Source organism: Alosa pseudoharengus, unplaced genomic scaffold (genome assembly GCF_046254945.1).
Source record: "Alosa pseudoharengus isolate Yale_2024_CS ecotype anadromous, Long Island Sound unplaced genomic scaffold, YU_APseudo_1.1 YU_APseudo_1.1_scf_15, whole genome shotgun sequence".
Lineage (NCBI taxonomy): Eukaryota > Metazoa > Chordata > Actinopteri > Clupeiformes > Clupeidae > Alosa > Alosa pseudoharengus.
Window position 1 is genome coordinate 12,903,619 of NW_027468620.1, and position 24,204 is coordinate 12,927,822.

The following is a 24,204-nucleotide window of genomic DNA, read 5'->3' on the forward strand; positions in this document are numbered from 1 at the left end:
AAGCCATGAAATTACTTATTGTCATTGTAATTTTTTTGTCATGTCTTCATTATGTTCTTAGGATTTTCTATGGTGCCCACAATTATGATATTATTCATGCAAGAAGTAGCCTGTTGCATGTAGTCTGGACAAAACGTTTATATTCTTTGATATAGATATATTGATGAACTGTTTGGCTCTTCCTTGTACCCAGTTCAGCTGATTTCATTTTAAAAGTTTCTGCCGAGGGGTTAACTATTCTCTTCAGGAGGCCTTGTCGACTGATAAGCTGGAATTTCAAGGTTTTCGAGAGGAACATTTTCTTCACCTCAAGGTTTTGAAACATGCCTTCTTTGCACCATGCAGTTTCACGTTTGAAGTTGCATTCCAGAATAATCCAAATGTAATACAAATGTGAGTTAGAGTACAAGTACATCTTTACAAGCACAAGAAACTGACCTACGTCTTCACTGATTCATTTACTTGACCTCTTTGGGTATTTTCTGATACAAATGAAGAAATACGGACCTTAACTGGTTGTTTTGTAGGAATGAGACATGCCCTAATTAAAGTATCAAGATGCATCAAATGCAGGAAAACCTAGTGCACATTGTGTTTACCTAAAAGTGTCTTATTTAATGGAAAGCACAAACAAGATCTTTGGGGACCATTCATTAATAATAATGTATCCAAATCGAATCAGATGTACTTGTGTTGGACAAAGTGTTATGTGATAGAAAACATCATTCAAACACTGGGATATTGTTTCACTCTTTGCTATTGACTCAACCGGAACCAACATGGGCAAGCACTCAATCCTGCATTATTGCATTACTTTCTTGGAGAAGACAGGTGAATATATGTGTTAGAGCACTGGATGCAAAACCCTGCCGCGGTAAACTTGCACTCAGGCAATTCAAAGTCGGTGTCTGGCCAAGGCTGCAGCCTAGGACAGACATCTGCTTGGCCTTGCCCAGGATGCATTTTCTTTTTGGTGCAGGTGGCCCCTTAAACGCCTCCACACAGAGTGTAGGAGTGAACTGGACACATGCGCCTTAGATATGACACCTTAATATCATCAAAGCAAATATCATGTAAATACAACAGCAATGTATTTAATTTAATTTTATTTCAATTATAGCTCAGTATTGACATTTGCAATGGTCAATAACTGGCTGAAATGAAAATGAATACTTTACAAGGCAAATGCTAAAACTTGGAAATAAATATTGTGGGAAAAGCGAGATATTACTCATCACATATAATTGGGAAACAATATCATATTTACACCCTGGAAATTCAAGTCATGAATTGTGTAAACATTTGGCGGTAATGATAAATACAAATCGAATGGCAAGAAAGTACCTGTAATGACTTCTCAGGGAAAGGCCTTGTGCTATATCCGCAAAAATCAACAATCTGTAATGTGAGTAATGAATACATACAAACACAAACAAACACAGCACAAACAAAGCTAACTGGGCTTATGATCTGACAAGGCAAACTTCATACATCTCAATGTCTCAGGGTAAACAGTTTACATACAAAGCCATCATTGTTGTCAAAACACAATTGTAAGTGTAGGCTGGCCTGCAGTGCAAAAGGTGTATGCAGCAACACATACATAATTCTCATAGCTGAATAGGACATTCCCAACAGTGTAAAAGACATTTTCTTTTAGTTTCCAAGTTCATTTTAATAGGTGTTTGAGTTGGTCCTGGAGATTTCTTGAGTTTTCCACACTGTCAGCAACACAAAAAGAGATTTTTCGTCACAATGTTTGGGCTTTGAATCGAAGGTGATAGTACAATACCATAATCATGATGTAAAAGGGAATTTATTATGACTTACTTTTTCTGAATGGCCTCCTGTCTGAAGGGTAAAATAAATAAATTAGACAACTACACAAGGAGGTTAAAATCACTCATCTCCTATCTACAGCATGCTCAAGCTATTTGTCAGTTGAGTTAATATAATTCTATGCATTCTTACAAAAAACAAAGACACTTACTGGTACTGTAGGTGAGTGGTTATGATGGACATCTTTCTAAGACTCTGTACATATTGACATAAAATACATTATGATCAACGAACATGACAGGCATGTGCCCTACTTTACTCATTTCAGACAAATAATCCAGTTATATATCATTCATGTATTTACCCGTTTGCTATTGAAAACTGTACTCAGGTGCGTAGGCTACATCTATGATGCCTTAGATTACGAGTTATGGTAAGGTTTGCTGAGGTTACTTACATCTTCCGAATGCAGAATTGCATCCTCTTGAATGACCATATTTCTAGCCGCTTGGCTGAGAAGCTGAAATAGATGTTTTACACTGAGATAGGGATATATTTTGGTGACACTTTTATGCTAAATTATTTTATAATGAACAATACTATAAAAGCAATGTCAACAAATACAGTAAAATTACGGGTTTGTGCAAACTAGATAACGTTAGTTAGAAACACATTATTTGCTAACAGAGAAGTAATGTTAACATTACACCTCTCTGTCCACGAGTTAACGTGGTGTAAATATATATCGAACCACTTGTTTTACAACAGTGTGACATTTTGACAGTTTGTAAATATGTTTTCACTGAAAAACACGCCTAGTAATTGAATAGCAAACCCTTTCCCTAGCTAGCTAGCAAGCCAGCCAGTCAGCTATTAACCAAAACACAGCCTTGACAGCGCCTATTTCCAGAACATATATCACTTTCGTTCCCGTATTTATTAATCACCTCTTGACTGCGTGATCCCTTCAAAACCTGACGAGTGAGGGCGATAACATCTCCACTGCAAGACCCTACTTTATCCGATAAAAGGCCTTTAACGGATTGACCAAAGCGGGGTTGAGAATCTGAGGACGCCATGACTGATCTACAGCTACGGCGTAGCAAGAAGGACAAACTAACAACATCATTGACAGGCAAAAGTCACAATGGAAATAGCACAACCTGTAGAATAAAAACTGTCCAATGAGTAATTGTAGTTCTTTATTTTAACGTCCACTCTATAGCTATTCCTATTCTAGCCCAACAATAATAAATAACTAGAAATGGAAATAAAAAAATATGTTAAGGACACTGAGGCTTTACATTTATTTAAATGATTTAGCTTCCTGAACCAGCTCAGGCCTATCTACATTTGTTGCAGTTGACTTGCAGTTGTGTCACATGCAGATAGCAAAGGTTAAAATATTTGGGGTCAAGGGGATGACATTGAAGAGTATGGATAAAAACCCTTTGCCACCACCTACAGTCCCAGTCTGGCAGCGACCATGCAGAGCAGAGCCCGTGGCAGTAGTGGAAGCTGAAGTCAACATTCAACATCTACCATATAAAAACAAACAAACTTACAAACAGCTCCACTGAAAACTGACACGATGGCCTGGCTCATTTGCACTTTTTTGTTTCCGGCATTTGTGGTGATTCTTTATTTTCTGAAGAGGAGATTTGGCACATCCCAAAACAAGAGTCCTCCAGCTCTGCCTTCCCTTCCCATCATTGGGAGCCTCCTCAGCTTGAAGACTGATCGACCACCACACATCTTCTTCCAGGAGCTGCAGAAGAAGTATGGGGATACGTACTCTTTCATGATGGGCTCACACAATGTCATCATAGTCAACAACCACCAACATGCAAAAGAGGTCCTCATGAGGAAAGGAAAAACATTTGCTGGAAGACCACGGACTGTGAGTATATAAAGGATTGTGATTGAAAGACAGAAAAATGGTGCTTGTGTGTTATTTGATAGAACTGACAGAACACAAGTGCCTTTTTGTTTATAATAAACAGTTAATGTCTCTTTAAGGTCACTACAGACATCTTAACACGTGATGGCAAAGACATAGCCTTTGCAGACTACAGTCCCACTTGGAAGTTTCATCGCAAGATGGTGCATGGGGCTCTCTGCATGTTTGGAGAGGGGACTGCTTCAATTGAGAAAATCAGTGAGTGATCAGAAATGCACTTAAGATATCGAAAGCATCCATCAAAGCCTACATCTGTACTGATTTCTATCTTTGCACCTCCTTTCCCCCTGCCTTCTTCTCTGTCTTTCCTCACATGCTTTATCTCTCTACCATTCTGTCTTCAGTCTGCAGGGAGGCCGATTCCATGTGTAAGACTATGGGCGAGATGCAGAGCTTGGCTGTGGACTTGGCTCCAGAGCTGACCCGCGCGGTCACTAACGTGGTCTGTTCCCTGTGCTTCAGCTCCTCTTACAAGCGGGGAGACCAAGAGTTTGAGGCCATGCTTGAGTACAGTCAGGGAATAGTGGACACAGTTGCCAAAGACAGCCTGGTGGATATATTTCCATGGCTACAGGTAAACTTCCATGTGGTAATTAAGTTACAGGAATGATCACTCCTTTTTTTGTGATCAACTTTTTTATCAGCACCATTTATACCATTCAGACATGTAAAATAAGAGTCTGCAACATACATCAGACAGATATTATCAAATGGCGAAGAATGATCATTTCTTGAATTCGAAATGTTTAAAGTCACTATACATCAACAATGTTTTTCTTTTTGAAAGATTTTCCCAAACAAAGACCTGAAAATCCTCAGGGACTGTGTGTCTATCAGAGACAAGCTGCTTCAGAAGAAATATGAGGAACATAAGGTACACAAGGCAGTATCTTGAGGGCAAGACTGTTTGGATAGCCTTGTCTGTTTAGTTATGGAGGCTGATGTAATTTTGGTGCAATCACATTATTCTTTGTGTGGCCTTTCAGAGCCAAGTGCAATGACGGCATCTTTGACTAACTGGTTAAAACCATCTTTGTCGCCCCCTGCAGACCAACTACAGTGATAACATCCAGGGGGATTTGCTAGATGCCTTGCTGCGGGCCAAGCGCAGCGCGGAGAACAACAACACAAGCACCCAGGATGTGGGCCTGACCGATGACCATGTCCTCATGACCGTTGGCGATATTTTTGGGGCAGGGGTGGAGACAACCACGACTGTTCTGAAATGGACAATCGCATATCTAATACATCATCCACAGGTAGGGAGGAACTGGTATTCAAGCCTGACAGGTCAACAGAAATGGTTCTGACTGTGTATTAAATTAATTTAGATAAAGATAATAATTACAATAATAATAATAATAATAATGAAATTCCATTAATATACCATAACCACTATTGGACTTACCTATTTAATTGAACCTTTGACCTTAAATCCATTATTATTATGTCCAGTGTTGAACTGGAAACAAGAACTTACGAGTGAAATGACCAGTTTTTGATGCTACTGCTTGTGTTCAGGTGCAGACCAAGATTCAGGCCGAACTGGACAGAAAGATTGGAAGGGACCGGCACCCTCAACTCAGTGACCGGGGCAACCTCCCCTACCTGGAGGCCACCATCAGAGAGGTGCTCCGCATCCGGCCCGTCTCCCCACTACTCATTCCCCACGTGGCCACGACTGATGCCAGGTACGCGCACCCTCTCCACATCCCTTTAATGACAAAGGAAGTCTGACCAAAATCCTTTTTGCAGTTACGACTAAATTAAATGAGGTAACTGGGACAGCACTGAATGTGTGTGATTTATTGCCATCTCAGTTTTACTATTCTGTAAGCACCACATAGACATTTATATTCCTACATGGAGGTGACTGGTTTTGTAAAATGTAGGTGATTAACACAGTATGATAGTGTATAATTTAGCAAATATCAGTTACACATGGCCATTTATGAGGAAAAGAGAATGTTTTCTTGGCCTGAGGTGATTCCTAATGTGTGATTTCCTGTCCTTTCCAGTATTGGGGATTACAATGTTAAAAGAGGAACTCGAGTCATTGTCAACCTTTGGTCTCTGCACCACGACCAAAAAGAATGGAAAAACCCAGACCTCTTTGACCCTGGTGAGAACAGACACAGTAAAAACAAACACAAATGCGCTCCTACAAAACAACAAAATCCATAAAAGGGTATCATGCTTCAAATATTGAGATAGGCTAAACAAAGTGCCATCTTGTGACCTCTCTCTCCCTCACCCCACCCCACCCCACCCCACCCCCTGTGCTTCGCCTCAGGCCGGTTCCTGGACAAGGAGGGCGGCGGTCTGTGCTGTCCGTCAGCCAGCTACCTGCCGTTTGGTGCCGGGGTGCGGGTGTGCCTGGGGGAGGCCCTGGCCAAGATGGAGCTCTTCCTCTTCCTGTCGTGGATCCTGCAGCGCTTCAGCCTGGAGGTGCCTGCCGGACACCCGCTGCCTTCGCTAGAGGGCAAATTCGGGGTGGTCCTGCAGCCACAGAAATACAACGTCCTCGCACGCCTCAGGGAGGGCTGGGAGAAAGGCCAAGCCCTCTCCACGGAGGAGTAGAGCTGCCGGCCAGATTAGGATGGTCAAGTCAAAAAAGAGGGGGAAAAAAGAAAAAAAAATCCTTCACATTATTGCGTTCCCATAGAGCTGATTTTTAAAATAATGTAGTCTCATTCTGTGCTGAACATGTTTTGTCATGCTTTGTCTTGATCTGTGCATGTTGCTGATACTAGTGTCTTGTTTTATAAGTAATATAATAAATGACATTAAAAGCAAAGACCTTGGTATAACCTGCCGTTTTCTTCAGGGAAACATGCTAGTAGGAATGTGTTTCATTGCTGACTGTCAAGAGAGTCTCACCTGCATGTAAGGAGGAGAAAGTGTGACTTCATACAGGTCCAACCAGTCATTCAGGCATATATACAATCATTTCTGCAATGTCAATAAAACAAGATACAGGTGGGGTTTTTTTACTTTACAAATGTTCTTTATTTACACGTAATAGTCTTTAGTATTCACTCATTTGGCTGACTTAAACCAAGACAGAAAAGGCTATGGTTTCTAAAACAGATATAGTACCTGGACTCATATGGAAAGCTATGGCTCCCGCTGCCTTTATGTCATATCAGACATCGCAAACAAACCCACTATGTTGCTTAAGAAGTTGCAGTTAAAACAGTGCAATGACACCTTATTCAGGCAAAAGAAACAATAGAAAACAAACAAAACATTTTTATAAGAGTCCATTTGACTTCTTTCCAAAACATTCTTATTTGGTCGCAAGACATGAAAGCTGATGAGGATATCTAGTAACAACTGGGAAGAGCACCGTGGATTGGACAGCTGGCTTGTTTATTCATTCATTCACTCACCATAACTGTATGACAGAAAATTCCATTAGGGTTAAAAACCAAAAGCAAAAAAAGCTGTTAGTCAAACCCATACTTACCCTATAGAACACCTGGTGGCAGTTTGTCTCTCCCCCCCCCCCGAAGTGGCTAGCCTACATGTGTTTATAAATCTTATGCAGGGTAGATTGTTTGTAGAACCAGTGTGTCAGCCCCAAGAAGCTGAGGAACTACACTGTCTGAGGGCTATTATTTTCCTTAGAGGGTTGGCCTCTGTTTGCATGCAGGCACCCCACCTAGTGCTATCTTCAGGGCTGATGGCCAATCAGTGGCCTCTGAACTGTGGCGGATCTAAATGTCCTCTGTCACGGCCTGCCACTCAGGTACTCCACATGACGGCTCAGATACACAATCCCCACAGAGAAGTAGAGTCCATTTGGACAGGGGAGACAGTCTACAGCCAACAAGCCAATGTATTGAAACTCTCACACACACACACACACACACACACACACACACACACACACACACACACACACACACACACACACACACACACACACACACACACACACACACACACACACACACACACACACACACACACACACACACACACACACACACACACACACACACACACACACACACACACACACACACACACACAAGCTTTCCTTGTTCGACCGACCACACACACATACAGACTTTCTCCGTCCACCAGCGGACACAACACACACACGCACAAATACAAACACAAATACATATTCTTCCCACAGTGATTTTACTGTGGTATCTTAGTCTAGTCTACCAATAATACCAAAATCAGCCAACTACAGGAGCTCCATGCTGTAAACTGTAGACACAGTTTTCAATGCCACATACCACAATATGTCTGCATGCTCTAGATCTGATAGGAGATTAAGAAAGAAATCTACTGATAAGACTACCCAGAGAACTACACAATCTATCGCTTGTGACTGCTAGTGGTATTAACATTCCCTTATAGTGCTATCACATTAAATCCTTCCACTCTAAGACCAAATAGTACACCATCAGCTGGACAAGCCACATTTTAAGGACACACAAAGCTGTTCCAAACTTTTTTGAAGGGCTTGTCTATCAAAAACTACTACAACCTGTCAGACCAGACACTCTGGAACAGGACAAAACCGAGACGGGGTTTAAAAAATGCATTTAATCTCTTTCATACTGGCCTTGGCTTTGACTCGCTGTCTTGAGGCTCCCACACATTTGATAAGGCAACTGATGGGAACGAAACAATGACGGCGACAACCAAAACCAAAATAAAAAGGCACCATATTAGTTAAGTGTGCTTTCTGAAGTCATAACATGCTGATGCAAGGTTCTACGACTTTCGCAGCACAGAAAGACTTAAGAAGACTGCGAATAGGGGGAAAGATCCTATTCGTTTTCTTTAACAGTTAAACAAGATGTGATGTGTGATTACAGTAGGCGACATGGGTAGGCACTGCTTATGAGAGGGGCACAACTCCAGTCAGCCACCTTTGGGTTAAACTGTCCATCAAACGGACGCTGAGCGAAAAGTCTGACTGAAGACCATACACACGCACACACAGACAGACACACACACACAGGAAACATGTGCTTGAATGTTAGTCCGACTCAATCATGACATTCACTTATGTTCCACAAAGTTCAGTGGCTTTCATTTTCAATCTTGAATTTTGAGGCCTTAAATGCTTCTGTAGAAAGGCATGAAGTGCTGCTCAACAAACTTGTCATGTCAGGAGAGACAAACCAGGTCTTCACGTGTTTCAGGTTTTTGACCTGTTCCTGTTGTGATTTGACTTAAAGGAGTTTCCCTTTTTTACAGTTCCTCCGTATTCAGTTGCCAGGTTTGTTCTCATTTTTGGCCTTTTCTCAGATTGATATAACCTGGGATAAGGGTTGGGCTCTGCAAAACAAAACATACTGCTGTGCACATATGCTTGAGAGCATTTGAGAGCTGTTCATGGAAATTCTAAATTCATGAGACTACACAAAACAATTAAGGGCTCTTGTACCTCTGAATTAGACACAAATACATCTGAAATGAGCTTCTTACAGTGTGACATAGGCTATACAAACACCGCTAAATGTACCAATACAATATGATTCCCCTAAGCACTATATACCTCTTACTGAGGAGGTGGGGATGTCTGTTAGGATACAGGCTACTATTGAATATGGCTACACAGGGTAGTGTAAGTCTTAACTAATAAAGTTTGCCCTAAAGTCCCACTGGACAGCACATACAGGACTGGGCAGAGAGGCTGAGGCAACGCAGCCCTCTTTTGATATTTGCTTGCATTGCGTAATCCTGTCCCGCACATGGGGACGAGGTGTTCTAATGACCAGCTACTAAAGCTGACGAACCATGCTGCTGACCGGTAGCCCAGTTCTCTCCCTCTCTCCAGGGTTCGTCTCTGGACACAGACAGACAGACAGACAGACAGACACAGGCGGGACATGGTCCCCTCCACTATCCCACAAGGCACAGGTCTAGTCTTTCACTGACTATGGTACATACACGCACACTCACATCAGCACTGGTGGGTGGGGAGGGGGGAATGCCAATCAGTTCAGCAGAGGCAATTATTCGCCGGTTTCTCCCGCAACTCCATGACTTCACAAAACAGAAATTCACAACATACCACTCACTCACACATACACACTCACAGACACATACTATGAAAGTACAGTGGGGGAGTAAAGGGATGTCGCCCAGACGGGAGAGACTCTGGGTCTCGGCGAGCGTCGCTAACGCTAAGTGCTCAGCTCTGGCTCTCCGTGCTGCCCTGGCCGTGGGAGCCGTCCTGTTCGTTGATGGTGTGCAAGAGCAGACAGACGGGGGAGCGTGGCAGCGACGCCTGGCTGATCCCCTGCTCCGGCTGCTGCTGATGAGGATGACGATGGTGTTGGTGAGGAGGATTATTATGATGATGATGATGATGGACCTGTTCCAGGCCGTCGGGGTGTCCAAGCTCCTCGTCCGCTGGCCCCATGGGGTCCTGGCGGTGCCCGTGGTGGACCACGCCACCAGGAGGGTGGCAACTGTCGCAGAAATCGCGTGGGTGTAGAGCTTCCTCTTCCTCCTCTGCGTCTATCAGTCTCTCTAGCTCCTTCATATGCTCTTCATCATCATTGTCATCGTCCTCCTCCTCGTCCTCCCCCACGCCGCGGCTGCACACGCACACCTCGATGCCCGAATCGCCCGTGAAGCGCCGGTGGCGCCCAGGTGTGCGGTCCTTGTCGTCGAGGGGTGAGGGGCAGCCCAAGGGCTCGCCGCCCGGCTCCTTGCAACAGTCTCTGGCCTTGCTGCCCCGCGCCGGAGGGGCCTCCCCAGCCAGTAGCGACACCTGCGGCGAAGGATGCTGCTGCCGGCCCTCGGACAAGGGGGCCCCCGGGAGTGCCTTGCCGTCGTCCACCACCCCGCGGGGGCCAGAGAGGCTGGACACGGGCAGGTGGAGCTGCTGCTGCTGCTCGGGGCTGGGTGTGGAGGTGGCCGATGGAGCCCCGGGCCCCGAGAGGCTCACTGGGCCCTGAGGACAGTGGGATTCAGGTTGGTCAGTTTGTGTGGGGCTGCCGCCCACCTCCGTCACCACCGTTTGGGCCGGACTGTAGGGGGGTGGGGGTGTCGGTGGCCTGTTGACCACCTCTTCATATGCAGGCAGCAGGTAACTGGGTAGGAACCCTGGAAATAGTTAACAAAAACACAGAGAACACGGAGAAATATGAGAGGGATATAAGAAGGTGATGAAACAAAGGGGACACGTTTTGAGCCATGCTGCCACTGCAGGCAATGTTTCTGCCACATGTTGTATTTCGTTCATGTACTTTCATGCAACCATTGACACTAGCCAATAACTTTTTTATCTGGTGACCTTTAATCGTGAGTGGGGACATTTTCACAAGCATGCATATCAGAGTATTACGAACTGGTCATGTGTTTGCCTGGCAAAGCACAACAAGTTGCCCCTAGAAAGAAAGAAAGAAAGAAAGAAAGAAAGAAAGAAAGAAAGAAAGAAAGAAAGAAAGAAAGAAAGAAAGAAAGAAAGAAAGAAAGAAAGAAAGAAAGAAAGGGTGGAGCCTTACTGAGGTAAAAGGGCAGTGATGTGTAGTTGTGGGCCTCGCGGTAGGCGATGAGGTTGATCTCGTGCTGCCGCTGCTGCTGCTGGAGCCGGTGTTTGGTGCGGCGGTGGTGACACACACAGCAGCAGATGAGGATGATGATGATGGTCCACACCAACCAGAACCCTGAGGAGGAGCGCAAAATGTCACGGCAACCAGTCACAACAACAAAACTCTCCATCAATCAACCTCCCCATGTTGGCAGAAATGGAAATGCTAGACTTGGGGCGGGTCGCTGAGGCACAAGGGGCTACAGTGTCCACATCACATTCAGGTCCATGTGCCCCTGGGCATTTGTACCCTTTCCCTTCCATCCAGGCTTTTTGGGCAGTGTATCATTTTTGTAGAACAAAGACATACTAATAAAAGAGTGCCTGCTAAATGTTGTGGTGACACTGCTTGAGGACCACTGTGTGAGGGGATGAAAATACAATGCTGTCTTCAGTGAGTAGCTTCCACTGATAAAATCTAGGCTCTCAGAGGTTGACAATCTAATCTGCAGTGAGACTCCGTGTCAGTGAGAAAAGGTTAATTCAGCTAATCAGTCATCTGAGGCCAGAGAGAAGTTAGAGATGACGGAATACAATTAAGTGTTCAGTGTTGGATTGCACACCTGCCGCCAACACAATGGCCCTTTGTGGATAATTCACCCACCAGTGCCAAAATCTCTTCATCAACAAGACCCTGAAATCTCAACCTGAGCGTTGGGACTAGTACACGCGACAGGCACGGCTGCAAAACACTACACATAAACTCAAGACGGAAAAAGAGTCATTCATCTCCAGCAAGCAGAATTACTGGACATGTCCTACTGCTCACCTTAGTGCTTGAGCACTTGGCGCATGTTTGAATGAGACGTTGATGCATTATTTTTCCGCACTTAGCAGTGGCACTGGGGAGGTGTGCTTGAGAGTGTGCAGGGAGCCCACAAGGTCACCTCTATAGAGGCTGTGAGTACCCAAATGAGCTTACCTTGGACAGACACTTAACCTTTTCTGACTATCTACAAAATGAATATGCTCACGATTAAACGCACATCAAAAGTTACATCAGTCAAGCAACTGCTTTTTTTATGCACTATCCTAATTACCGGTATACAGTTTTGTGAAAAGAAAATTGTGTTACACAACTTGACGCTTTACAAGCTGGTTACCCTTAACAGGCAGGCAGCACAGGTCCAGGCAGTAGAATACGGACTCCATCTGGGGGGATGGACTGGGGTGGGGGTGAGAGGCTGGGGGCCTTTTATTGGCCTTTGGGCTGCATGGAACCCTCAGGACGCCTGTGAGGGAGGTCTGCATGCTAAATATACCTAATTACTTTTGATTAATTGACGTGGAATAAGTCTAAATCGGTCTGGAATGCCCTCTTTAGGCAGCTGCATGAGGCTACATGGGCCTGGCTGGCGCTTATCAGGGTCCTCAATTAGCCGTGTGTGGACAGTCCTGCACCAAGGACACATTCCACTGGCAAAGTGGTTGGCATTTTTGCACTGGGAGGGGTGGTTGGAAAGCGCAGCTGACTGGGCCTAAGCCAAACATCGGGATCAGCATGGCGTGGAAAGGCTTCTGCTCCACCCAAACAGACCCATCTTAGCTGCTTGGAGGGGGGGGGGGGGCAACGAGTGGCAATTTCCTAGTCTGTTTCAATTCCAGACGCTCAGGCACGCTCGGACAAACAGCAGCACGCACGGGGGACCGAGCGCCCAGCGGGTCATGGAAAACAGCTGTGGAGAGGTCGGACCATCAAGTGAGAACGAAGCGGGATGGCGAAACTTCATCCTTAGATAATGCCGTAGCCAACCTTGGAGGGAAGAAGAAAACAACACACCAGTGAAACGAGATGCAGAAATAAAGAAAAGAAGCCAAACAGGAAGTGAGAGAGAGGGAGAGAGAGCGAGACAGAGAGATGTATTAGAGAGAGAGAGAGAGAAAGAGAGAGAGAGACAGAGAGATGTATTAGAGAGAGAGAGAGAAAGAGAGAGAGAGAGAGAGAGAGAGAGTGAGGAGGGAAAGGTTTGCCTTCCCAAATGAAGAAACCCAAGGCAGCTGTTTACAGGAGCGGAGGTGATCGGGTTACGCTGGCAGCGGTGTCTGTCTGTGGGGTGTTATGCGCTGGCCCGATGTGAAAAAGGGGCCGCAAGAGCAGAGGCCTTGACTCAGCAGCTAACGTGCCACAGCGCAGGCCAGCCGCCCTGAGAGCTGGGCTCGCCCTGGGCCCGGGCCCACGTTATTAAAATAGACAGAGCGCCCGGAGAGAGCGGATGTAACCCGAGCACAACGTCTCCGTCAGGAGGGAGCACCAGCGCAACTTTCCCAACAAGACGCTTGTTTTGTCCAGGGCATGTTTCCCACCCTGGGGTGACCGGTCGCTGACCATCTTCAGGACAGCAAATGGAAAATGTCAGCAGAATCCAAACGTCTAGTGAAATATCAGGACCTTATCAACTTGCTCTTTGGTCTAAACCTGATATGGAATAGAAGTGCTAGGCAGATAATATAAAAATGATGACATTTAAGACATAATTACTGTGACCTCATCCACCATTGTGTAATAATATTTTCATGATTCACAACAATAACATTGATAATATATTGCTAAATGTGATAATAATTATATAAACAGAAGTCTTACATTTAAGTAGGACGACTATCGTGGCTGGCCAAGATCTGACGTGTTACCTAACTCCCCTTCAGTGGGACCCAGAAAAAGCAGCAGAGCCTGCTTTATGTAAGCGCTCAGGTTCTCATGGTGTTAAACCAGAGGGGAAGAAAACAAGGCGGAACACGGAGGTGTTTTCATCTCCCACTACAGGGGTGTGGAGGCACTCAAAGGCAGGAGACAGAGAGAGAGAGAGAGAGAAAGAACCAGAAAAACACTTTTCATCCCACCCTGGAACCATCCAATGAGAAGGCAGGGCTTTGGGGATGTATGCAATGTCGGTCCAATGGGAGAGCAAGGTCTTCCCTCCTGTTAAGAGGTGTTCTAAGCAAACCAGATGTGTTTTTCACTTGTCGGAGCATCCAGTATGAAATACAGCTACACTGTTATCTTCTCATGTGCACCTGACCTGACCATGGATTTGATGAGATGCCACACAGACTAAACACACCAAGACAGTGTTGGTGTCAACTGCCTTGTTTAAATATAGAGTTGTCACTGCTCACTATGGTCACTGGCTGTCCACTCTTCTGTGACTGAACTGACATCACAGCATGCCATCAGCAAAAACGTGACAACCAGTTAATACCTTTAACCTTTATGCAACATAATTATCGTGGGTGGGAGGGTTAGAATGGAGGTTCTAGAATGGTTCTTAAAAGATGAGAGCCAGTGATGTCACTAGACAGCTTTACAGCAGACAAACTTGTTTAGTAGATTAAATCAAACATAAACACAACTGCACGGATTCCACAAACAATCAAAAACAACATGCTTTATACAACCACTTAGTAAGAGAGTGTACTGTAGAAAAGGACATTTTCACATTGGCTTGCCACTTTTAATGTGTGGAAAAGCACTGTCGCTGAGATTTTGGTTGAGAAAAGGTGACAACTAAACCAGAAAGAAAGGAATGCAGCCAACAATTATGTGGGGGGGGGGTGGCATCCACGCAATCTCTCTAGCTGTCTCTGTCTTTCTGACATCTCTCCTGGTGGTGATATTTTTAACGTGCGTTACATAACAGCATATGCATGTAGCCTAGATGATACTATGTCAACCCATAATGGCCAACGCGATCAGCTGGGCATTTAGTCGAGCTCCTTTTCGGTGCTGCAGTGCAGTTGTGGGATAGGGGCGGTTAAAAAGAGCCTCATCCCAAACATGCTCTCTGTGTTTTCACTACAAGCTGGCCTGGCGCACAGAGACTGGAGACTGGACGCGAGGGTGGAGGGGGCAGGAGGAGGCAAGGCTGTACTACTTACACCACAGCTCGTAGTAATGGCTGCAACACTGGGACTCGCAGCAGTAGCCCGATTCACAGACGTAGCTCTGGTTCTTTGGCCCGTGGCATAGCAGCTTGCTCTGAAACACACAAACACACAACATTGGTGTATGGCTTTCAGTAATGATAAACCACAGCTGTATTTGTGCACTACACACAACACTTGCAACCAGCAGAAACATAAAGAACACAGTTTGAAGATGAAGAGAAACACCAAAAAAAAAAAAAAAAACTATGAAACCCCAGGATTTCAAAGAGGTCCACTTAATAAGTATCTGAGAGGAAAACAAAAATAATATAACATGTCCACCCAAAAGTTACCCTATTACCTGTCTAATCCAGATTAAAAAAGCCATGATGGTCAACCAATCCAAATGAACAAGCACAAATGTTGTCGCTCTCGGTCTTTCTCTCTTTCAGGTGCGAGGGGGGGGGATCTCAAGCAGACACTGCAAAAAGCGTCACGGCTGGCGGGAGAGAGACACAGTGTCCAGAGCTGGGCTGTGGAATCCCCTAGTGATAGCCATGAGTGGCATGGCACAGTCAGTGATCAGGAGTGTTTGTGTCTGTGAAATGGCCCAACGGGTGGCTGGGGGTCTGGATTTAAACAGAGCTCAGCCCCCCCCCCCCCCCCCACTTCTCTCACACACACACACACACACACACACACAGTTTTAAGAGCCACATGGTGCAGTGCCAGGGAATGCGGTTAAACAGCCCAACGTGCCATAGGCAAAAGCGGGACCCAGCCTACCTCTCTCTATTACACACATACCCAGGCCCTCGACTGGTATGCATGCACTGGACACAACTTGACCGACAATTGGTAGGGTAAATGTTTACAGCATGAAGTACTCACAGCGGACTGTTCTGAGGGGGCCAGGACACCGCATGATTGTTCTGTCTAGTGCCCACTCGAGATGAAACTGCAATAGCGTTGCCTTGAGGTGTAGCCATTACAAACGACACAGGGAGTAGCCCACTGAAATCATGGCTATTGATTTTGTGGAAAGAATTTGATGTCTCTGTTATGTTATAATATAGTTATTTTCATTAGGCTATTGATTGAATTGACATTGTCATTTATTATTGCTTTTCTTGTTAATGTAGTACTACCAACTTTTAAATTGTTTACTTTTAAATGTAACTATTGTATTGTTGTTATTTATATGCCGCTTTGGACAAAAGCGTGTGCTAAATACCAATACCATAGCCATTCAGGTCAAAAAACAAGTTCCTAATGAAAAGATGGGTTGGTCTCTCAAAAAGAGCTCCATGAACAAAACTAGGTGCAGCTAGGGGTGTAAAAGTACAGGTATTCGTACCGAACCGTTTAGGTACAGGTTTAGGTCTAAGTCTAGGTAGTCTTTAACAGTAATCAGCAGTAGGCATCTTTGCTTGTGGACCATTTTTTAAATTTGAGTTCCGACACAAACATATTAAGTAGTGCACCATATATCAGTTTAATCAATAAACGTCAAAAAACCATGACACCTTGTCAAATTGCTATTCCTGTTGCACATCAGCAATATTGTCAGTGAATATTGGGTTAGCAATGAACCGAACAGTGTCTTCAAAACAGAGGTACACACCGAACTGTGATTTTTGTGTATTGTTACACCCCTAAGTGCAGCCTAATGTGGAAATCCTTAACAAATTAGCTTAATTATTATTACTCTTATTGTATTACTAGTATTGTTACTGATCACAATTAATTGGGCATGCAACCACTCAAGTACAAATCATCTGTTCATTGTGACTAATCCTCTGGGACCATGCACTAAACTTCTCCTAAGTGACATGCAATATCTCTTGGAGTATTTCTCCAGGACAAATATTACCAACAAAACAAACACTTCATGTGGCTTTGTAAGCACAACCCACTCATTTAAACTACAAGCACAGAGCTCCGACCTACTTCCTCCTAGGCTCAAAAAAAGAAAGAGGAGAATTGAAATTCTCGTCCTATGGAAACGAGTTTGGCCAGCCATCAGCCACTAACAGCACAGAGCCTGTGTTTATGTAAGAGTGCACCAATGAATAAACTCCTTTTTCTCCTTCTTTTTTTTAAAGAACAGCCTACACGAAAGAAGAATAGGGCCACACAGCAACCGAATCAGCGTGTGATTTGAATTTGTTTTCCATGGTGCAAGAATCAGTAACAGTAACCTACTTTGGAAAAACTATTCAAATGCAGTGGCCTAGATACACAGAGGCAAGGGAAAATACACACTTTCAAAACAGATCCACTGCAGTGCTGGCTAAATTTTAGACACCTAAAGCGCTCCATTCTTTTCATCTAGGCTATTTAACTGTGAATCACATTATAGCCTACATTCCAGCCTAGGGCTACACAATTAAAAGATTTTTAATCGAGACAAAATCTCAATTCCAACTAATGCAATTAATCGTGCCACTCACAACTCTGTGCCAATGGTTAATCTTGTCATTTTATCTATGATTTTTATATTCATGACATCCTCCTTGTGTGACAGAAAGTGAAGCTCACAGAAGTGCTGTGCTTTGCATGCACTAGGTATGCTCACCAATCAGAAGTGGCCCAACCTAAAGCGAAATTTGGAATACTAAACTGGAGCTTTACTTAAAAAACAAACAAATAAATACATAAATAAAAATCAGGCTATATTGCAAATCACAAAATCTGTCAAAAGTAGGTATTTTCTCCAAATCGTGCATCCCTAGCCTTAAATCTAATCCCATCGGCTATCCATGTAGGCCAATGCCAAGTGATGTTCACTTAACAAATACATACGACGGTTACAAATTACAGCTGATGTACAGACACACTGGACAAACTGATTTAAGTGAGAAATTCATTCATTCATTTCATTTAAACACAAACACACAGTACAGCTGTTACTCATTACAACAGTAATGGGCAGTGGCACGGATGTTAGACCCTTCACTTTAATTGGGCCAACTCTTTGTTATGTTTACAGATGCCTTTATCAAAAGCACCTTGATGTGTTGGGAAAGTAAGTGTACACTGTATCACTGAACCCTCCGACCTTGACGATGGCAGTGGCAGTGTGGTGCCAGGAAAAGGGAACCGTCTACTGAATAGATAGATAGATACTTTATTGATCCCCAGGGGAAATTCAAGATTCAAGGATAGGGAGAAGCAATGTAAACCTAAGATCTTACAGGAACCGCCTACATGAGCCTCCATCACACACTGAGTGGCAAGGTTTCTGCTGGTTTCAACTAGTCAAATTTAAGACTTAGCCTAAATGAAGTACGAAAAAGAAAGGAAAATCGGAGTCCTAGAATTACTTTCAAAGTAGAATCCTAGTCAGATTTTTATTGCAGCGTACTAATACCTGGATTCTTAAGAAAGAACAACACACAGAACCAACTACGGAAGAAGCGGTAAATGAACGCTCATTTAGGCCTAAGAATAACCTAGTATGCAATATCTGGAAATATTTAAGACTTTTGAAGACCCTGTGGAAACCAAACTGGTGACAAATTGTCTATCATGTTATACATGAGATTCAGAATGTATCTGTTTTCAATCTTTAATCTCCAACTTTTTCCCAGTACACACTGACAGACCAAACTGGTCCTGTAGTTTCTAGCCAGAGAGAAAGGAATCAGCAACACAGATGTGATAGGCTCCTTTCTGTGGGGATCGTGATAGACAATATGAAGTGGGCTATAGACCTATGTTCCCGAAACAATGAGTGTGAGGCCTTTGATTACACACCTGCACTCCATGAAAATACAAAACATAAACTGCCAATAGACCCTTTCAACAATAAAAACAAAAACAATGCTTGAACGTTCTATCTGGTTCCCAATCTACTTCCTCTGCTTTAAGATAACATATGGAATGTTAAAACGGAAGCCTTGTGGGGCCAACTATGATGCTGATAATGGAATTCTCTTGAAATGGTCTATAGTATGTTAAACATACAGTACATTATGGCAGAGAGCAAAACTAATAAACATAGTTATTGCCTCAAGCCTTGGCTTATTAACAATATAAAAGACCACATTTACATTTAACTTAAAGCAACACCAAAGAACTTTTCCTCTGTCGCATGCACTATTTGTTTATCCAGAACCAGCTTTGCAAATAACAATGTCCACAGACAAGGTAGAATATGTTGCATGATTTTATGAAAGTACGATGTATTGCGACATCAGATGCAAGTCAAATTTGTAGTTTCTCATGTCTCATTCCATCGAACTACAGAACTGCTACCCGATCCGGCAAACTTACATAGTGCAGTTATAGCCGATACAGGGCCGCGAAGCGAATGCAGAAAGTGCCGTTCACCCTGTTACGAGTTGATGAACCACTGAAACGATTTTGGAAACATTATTTTAAGGTACAAAAAACTCTTTGGTGTTGCTTTAATCTACTAACAGGATAATATAACCATAATGTATACGCCATGTCTCCCAACTCCTGAGGAAAAGAAAATACTGTACAACAACTACATACAGTCACTGAGACTGTAAGCCCCAGCTGAGTCCTTGAGTGGTGACTAATCAGGTGTGCAGATGTGGTGGTATCAGTGCTGATAACCCCAGCACTGTTTCTGGTTACAGCCGTTTATGATTACTATAAACAGTCAAACAGACAGTCCTAAAGGCTGGCTATGTTGTTTTTTGGTCTGTCAGTGTTGGAACACCTATTCAAAAATAAGTGAGACATATGTGTCTTTGCATTTTAATCCTCAAGACCACTCAAGCAGACGACTTTGGCCCTTGAGGCTATATCTGAAACAGTGTAAAACCCAGTAAGCCATCATAAACACTCATAACTCCAAATGAGATTATTTCTAGCAACAACCTCTAGCCTGTTTCACAACAGTCTAATATGACTGTGAGGTAAGCTTACGGTTGGTCTACTCTGATGTGTGGTCAATGTACCAAGGGGTAGCCTAATGTGTGATGATGAGGAAACAGTTTATTTTATAGCAAACAAACATGAGACAATCTACACCCAACAAGTATCCTCTTCAACGCTAACTGAGCCTGTTGACAAGAGCTGTAGGATAATTAAACATAACTGGGGATCCAGGTGCATCACTTTATCTGTCAAGTTCACATTCCTGTCTAGCTTATGTAAGAAAAGTCAACAATTTAACAACCATTCTCTTTCCTTAACGATTCTGCACTGTGTATACGTGGTATAATGGTGACCTTATAACTAGCATTCAGTCCATAATAAACGTTTTGACGTTTTTCATTCAGACTTGACTTTCTGTAGCATGATTTAGTCAATGAGATCAAGTTGGGCCTATTGCCGTACAGTGCGTACGGTGAAGGACAATTCAATGAAGGAGAATCATGTAACCAAATTCTAGAATCTCACAGAGGGGGCTTTTATCAAGCTAACGTTACACTGACGTTAACGATACCTAACGTTAACTATGTTAGCGATATAACGTTAACCGGTATGGCTTGCAGGACTAAGGGCCTTTAAGCTCTTTTAGCTGAAGTTGCCAACACGTTGTTTGGAGAAGTCGGCAATAAAGAGAACAGTTTGCAGCGCATATCCTTAAAATAGTAGCAGCTATGAACGCTAAGTTAATGCTTTTCATTATCACAGCTAGTAGCTAATACACAAATAGCTAATGTGAGCCATTTCTTGTGCGTTAATGTTAGCAAGTGCCCCTTCGTATCCAGCAAACAGTAGTGAAGTTTAGCTAAGCTAGCTAGCCAGCTAGGTTATCTTTATTTCCACTTTACAGCAGTTTGTCAGGATAATACATTTCAGACAACGTTAACACAAAATGTAAACAACTAGCTTCACTGTGCCTTGCCTGTCCTTAGACCGATGAGTAGTTGTAGCCGGCGAAAATAAGAGAAGCGACTTTGTCTTCATTAGTAAACAACAACAAAGTAGGCAGGCTATCATCATCATTAGCTATCAAAACTTAGGTTACCTCTGTGATTGTTCCTTGTGTTGTCGCCGAGTGGACTGGTCCAGCGAAGTTCAAAAGAAACAATCCCATTTTGAGCAAAGTCTAATTGGCTTTCCAAATGCCAAACTTTGTTTTCACTATCGGCACATGAACATGTACCTCACTACATAGTAATGTTCATAAATCCTTCGTTCTTTCTTCAACTCTAGCTACAACTCCCAAAGTTAGCATAGATCCCGCCTCCTACCACTGTAATTGGATAGTTCAAGGGGATACTTCCTGGTGTCGGCATTAATCTGCGCGCCTATTGGATATTTTGCCTATCAATTAAAAAACGACCCAGCTGTCATTGTTTAAAGGTGTGACTTCAAGAAAATAGATTTGGGTGCTGTGAAGTCAGGTGACGCTATTGAAATCGCAATTTTTGTTATCACAAAATTAACAGCAGATTAACAGGCCAACCATTGCCACTAATGGTTTTGGGAAATACACACCAGGTTTGTCACTGAACCACTAGGCTACTTGGAAAACCCCACTGGTCTCTTGCCAATACAAACCCAGACGTATGGCCTTATTTTATTACCTGTGTGGGCTTAACTTCAAAGTGAGGTATAGGCCTACATATGTTCATGCACAACATATTACAGGCTGTCCTCAAGAATGTAGACCTACTGTGTAGGCTACCACACACACAGGTAGGCTACATTGACTGGTCAAAAAAGTTGCACACTGATTTTTTTATCGAACCACCTTTAGCTTTGATTACAGCTCCCAACCTATGCAACATCACATTTGTTTTCACCCAGAGTTCCCATTAATTGAGATATTATATGGATGGCAGGACTTCCAATGGGTTTGGGTCTAATACGTTTAATGGCAGGACTCTTTGAAGTTATTTTAAAGTTGATTGTATGCACATCCCACCTCACTGAGGCCAGGTGCAGGACAAAAAAGGCTTATAAAGGAAAGAAGAGTAGTTGTCCTCACACTGCAATCTCCCAGAAGAACTCAATTTATTGAGTTAAAAACATAATGCACCAGGGGCCGTTATACCTGGTGTGTTATGTTTTTAACTCAATAAATTTAGTTCTTCTGGGAGATTGCAGTGTGCGGACAAGGACTCTTTGAAGGCCATTTATGTGTGGAAAATGATTCATCCTGGACCCTGAACCACTTTTCCGTCACTTATGCCAGTTCAATTATATCAGGTGGGTTTACATCAGGGGTCTCCAACAAGTAGCAGTAGCTCCCCACCTGTTACTAAATTTCTCTCCAAAAGGTTTGAGGAAGATGTTTATAAATCTGATAACCCAGTCACTTGGAAAACATTTTAAAAATTCTATGAAATCAAACTCGGCCATGTCCATTTTGTCAAAGAAGCTCTTAGAGGAAAAAAGGTTGGAGACCCCTTGGTTTACATGGACACTTTTTGTCTGATTAGAATTGGAATGATGGCTCAGTCGGATAAACACCTTGATTGGAATAAAACTGCCAATCCGAAAATAATAATCAGATTGAAAGGGGTGGTGTGTTCCGTTCTTACTCAAATTGAAGCCATACGGTCAATCGGGTTGCCTGTAGCTCCTCAAGGAAAAGCGAAGCAGATCCGATCAAAGATTCTCCAAGTACACATCTGCACACAGTCTCCAAGTACACACAATGTACGCATCTGATCGGAATAACGTGCTAGCCTAAACATATGACATGAAATGTTAATCTGGAATAGTTAGATCGGAATGACAACATAAATTGTCCATGGAAACCCATCTATTGTCATCCTAAAATATGTTTGTGCCATCAGGGAAGAAACATGCATTGATGGGATCACAGGATTATTCACTCAGGTAGGCCATATCTGATTTCATAGCCACATCAAGCTGCTGAACAAAGACCTGACCAACGGAGGTAACCCCAGAGCATAAAACTGCCTCCAGAGGCTTGTGCAGTGAGCACTATGCATGATGGGTGCACATGAGCTTCATGTGCTTCCTTTCAAATTCTGGCATGCCCCTGTCTCTGAAATAGGGTAAATCTGGAGTTACCAGACTTGTACAACCCATTTACTTTGCTTAAGTCCAATCTTTATGCTCCCTAGCAAATTAAAGCCTTCTTTCCAGTTAGCCTCACCAACAGCTTTCCTAAGGTCATGCAGCTGTGAAGTCCCTGTATACTGCATTGCATTGTGTGATGAAACATCTAGCATGCACCTGCTCCTTTTGAGGCAGTCTAAATAAGATCTGGAGTTCCTTATATTTTCCTCCCTTATGGACCTATTTCAGGATGACAATGGTAGGATTAGTCTGTGTCAGGAGAAGGAATCATTTTCATAGATTGGATACCACAGAGTCCTGTCTTAAACCCCACTGAAAGTATGTGGGATATACTGAAGAGGAATTTATGCATAGGGTCAAATCTTCTGTCATTAATACTGCAACTCTTGGGGTAAGGTTGTCGAGACAATGCCACGGTGAACCCATGAATGTGGGCTTTTTTATTGGTTTGACAGTGTAATGTTCCAGGCTTGTATCAAAGGTTGTTGAAATATGAATGAACATTTTGCAAATGGATAATTAATTCAAAGTTTGAATATCATCTTAAAATCATAAATAAGTTAGGCTATGGCCAAAAATGATACACAAAAGAGAATTCATTCTTTCTTTGTTGATCAGTTTTCTTTTTAACCTAGTCATTTTAGATTATTTTCCTTCCTACCTACCTGATTATATGCCTCCCTTTTCAATCTTCATATTACTTACAGGACAGTTGTGTACCATGGTCTTGTTAAGGAAAGAGTATTATTTTACTTTATAATCAACCTCTATAATCAACCTATTTTATTGACAACCTCAGACAATGGAGACTGAAGGTCTTATTTCCTTTGATAACCCTTATTGAGTCTAATGCCGCATTCCATTGAATGTTAGTAGTCGATAAATCCGAGTCCGTTCTTCCAACATCCATTGCCTTCATTTTCTATAATTTCTTCTGCACACAGCAATTGTCAAGTCAAAGTGTTTATTGTTATATGCACAGTTAAAAAACAGTTTCCTTGTATAACAAAATACTTCCTTGTCATCTGTGCTGAATGGCATAGAT

At 43.1% G+C, this 24,204-nt stretch overlaps 3 protein-coding genes across 5 annotated transcripts; 1 reads left to right on the forward strand and 2 right to left on the reverse strand.

Annotated features, from left to right (window-relative positions):
* Positions 1-1,089: 1,089 nt before the first annotated feature.
* On the reverse strand, positions 1,090-2,890 carry borcs7 (BLOC-1 related complex subunit 7). The gene is made up of 5 exons (XM_076285617.1): positions 2,727-2,890; positions 2,237-2,299; positions 1,991-2,034; positions 1,831-1,851; positions 1,090-1,721 (listed from the first exon to the last, which is right to left on the reverse strand). Exons 1-5 carry the CDS (start codon positions 2,856-2,858, stop codon positions 1,670-1,672), a joined length of 312 nt encoding a protein of 103 aa, XP_076141732.1. The 5' UTR covers positions 2,859-2,890; the 3' UTR covers positions 1,090-1,669.
* Positions 2,891-3,016: 126 nt separating this feature from the next.
* cyp17a1 (cytochrome P450, family 17, subfamily A, polypeptide 1) lies at positions 3,017-6,536 on the forward strand. Its single transcript, XM_076285614.1, has 8 exons — positions 3,017-3,679; positions 3,799-3,937; positions 4,084-4,313; positions 4,527-4,613; positions 4,789-4,998; positions 5,261-5,430; positions 5,758-5,861; positions 6,033-6,536. Exons 1-8 carry the CDS (start codon positions 3,371-3,373, stop codon positions 6,317-6,319), a joined length of 1,536 nt encoding a protein of 511 aa, XP_076141729.1. The 5' UTR covers positions 3,017-3,370; the 3' UTR covers positions 6,320-6,536.
* Positions 6,236-21,322, reverse strand: wbp1la (WW domain binding protein 1-like a). Of its 3 annotated transcripts, XR_012987003.1 has the most exons (6): positions 21,130-21,322; positions 15,189-15,288; positions 11,227-11,388; positions 7,209-10,825; positions 6,620-6,691; positions 6,236-6,321 (listed from the first exon to the last, which is right to left on the reverse strand). XR_012987003.1 is itself a non-coding variant. In XM_076285615.1 (4 exons), exons 1-4 carry the CDS (start codon positions 21,196-21,198, stop codon positions 9,906-9,908), a joined length of 1,251 nt encoding a protein of 416 aa, XP_076141730.1. In that variant the 5' UTR covers positions 21,199-21,322; the 3' UTR covers positions 6,731-9,905. The 3 variants fall into 3 exon arrangements, 2 of the variants coding, with proteins under 2 accessions (XP_076141730.1, XP_076141731.1); XM_076285615.1 differs by lacking the exons at positions 6,236-6,321; positions 6,620-6,691 and having other exon boundaries at positions 6,731-10,825; XM_076285616.1 differs by lacking the exons at positions 6,236-6,321; positions 6,620-6,691; positions 21,130-21,322 and adding an exon at positions 15,538-15,623 and having other exon boundaries at positions 6,731-10,825.
* Between the last annotated feature and the right edge of the window lie 2,882 nt (positions 21,323-24,204).

Excerpts from the sequence above, each read along its gene's own strand:
- borcs7 (XM_076285617.1), bottom strand. The coding sequence starts at position 2,858 with ATGGCGTCCTCAGATTCTCAACCCCGCTTTGGTCAATCCGTTAAAGGC. Across the intron at positions 2,300-2,726 it reads AGGGATCACGCAGTCAAGAG|CTTCTCAGCCAAGCGGCTAG; the intron begins GTGATTAATAAA and ends CATCTATTTCAG. Across the intron at positions 1,852-1,990 it reads ACCACTCACCTACAGTACCA|ACAGGAGGCCATTCAGAAAA; the intron begins GTAAGTGTCTTT and ends TTTACCCTTCAG.
- cyp17a1 (XM_076285614.1), top strand. The coding sequence starts at position 3,371 with ATGGCCTGGCTCATTTGCACTTTTTTGTTTCCGGCATTTGTGGTGATT. Across the intron at positions 3,680-3,798 it reads TTGCTGGAAGACCACGGACT|GTCACTACAGACATCTTAAC; the intron begins GTGAGTATATAA and ends TGTCTCTTTAAG. Across the intron at positions 5,862-6,032 it reads CCCAGACCTCTTTGACCCTG|GCCGGTTCCTGGACAAGGAG; the intron begins GTGAGAACAGAC and ends GCTTCGCCTCAG.
- wbp1la (XM_076285615.1), bottom strand. The coding sequence starts at position 21,198 with ATGGGATTGTTTCTTTTGAACTTCGCTGGACCAGTCCACTCGGCGACA. Across the intron at positions 15,289-21,129 it reads CACAAGGAACAATCACAGAG|AGCAAGCTGCTATGCCACGG; the intron begins GTAACCTAAGTT and ends TGTGTGTTTCAG. Across the intron at positions 10,826-11,226 it reads ATCACTGCCCTTTTACCTCA|GGTTCCTACCCAGTTACCTG; the intron begins GTAAGGCTCCAC and ends AACTATTTCCAG.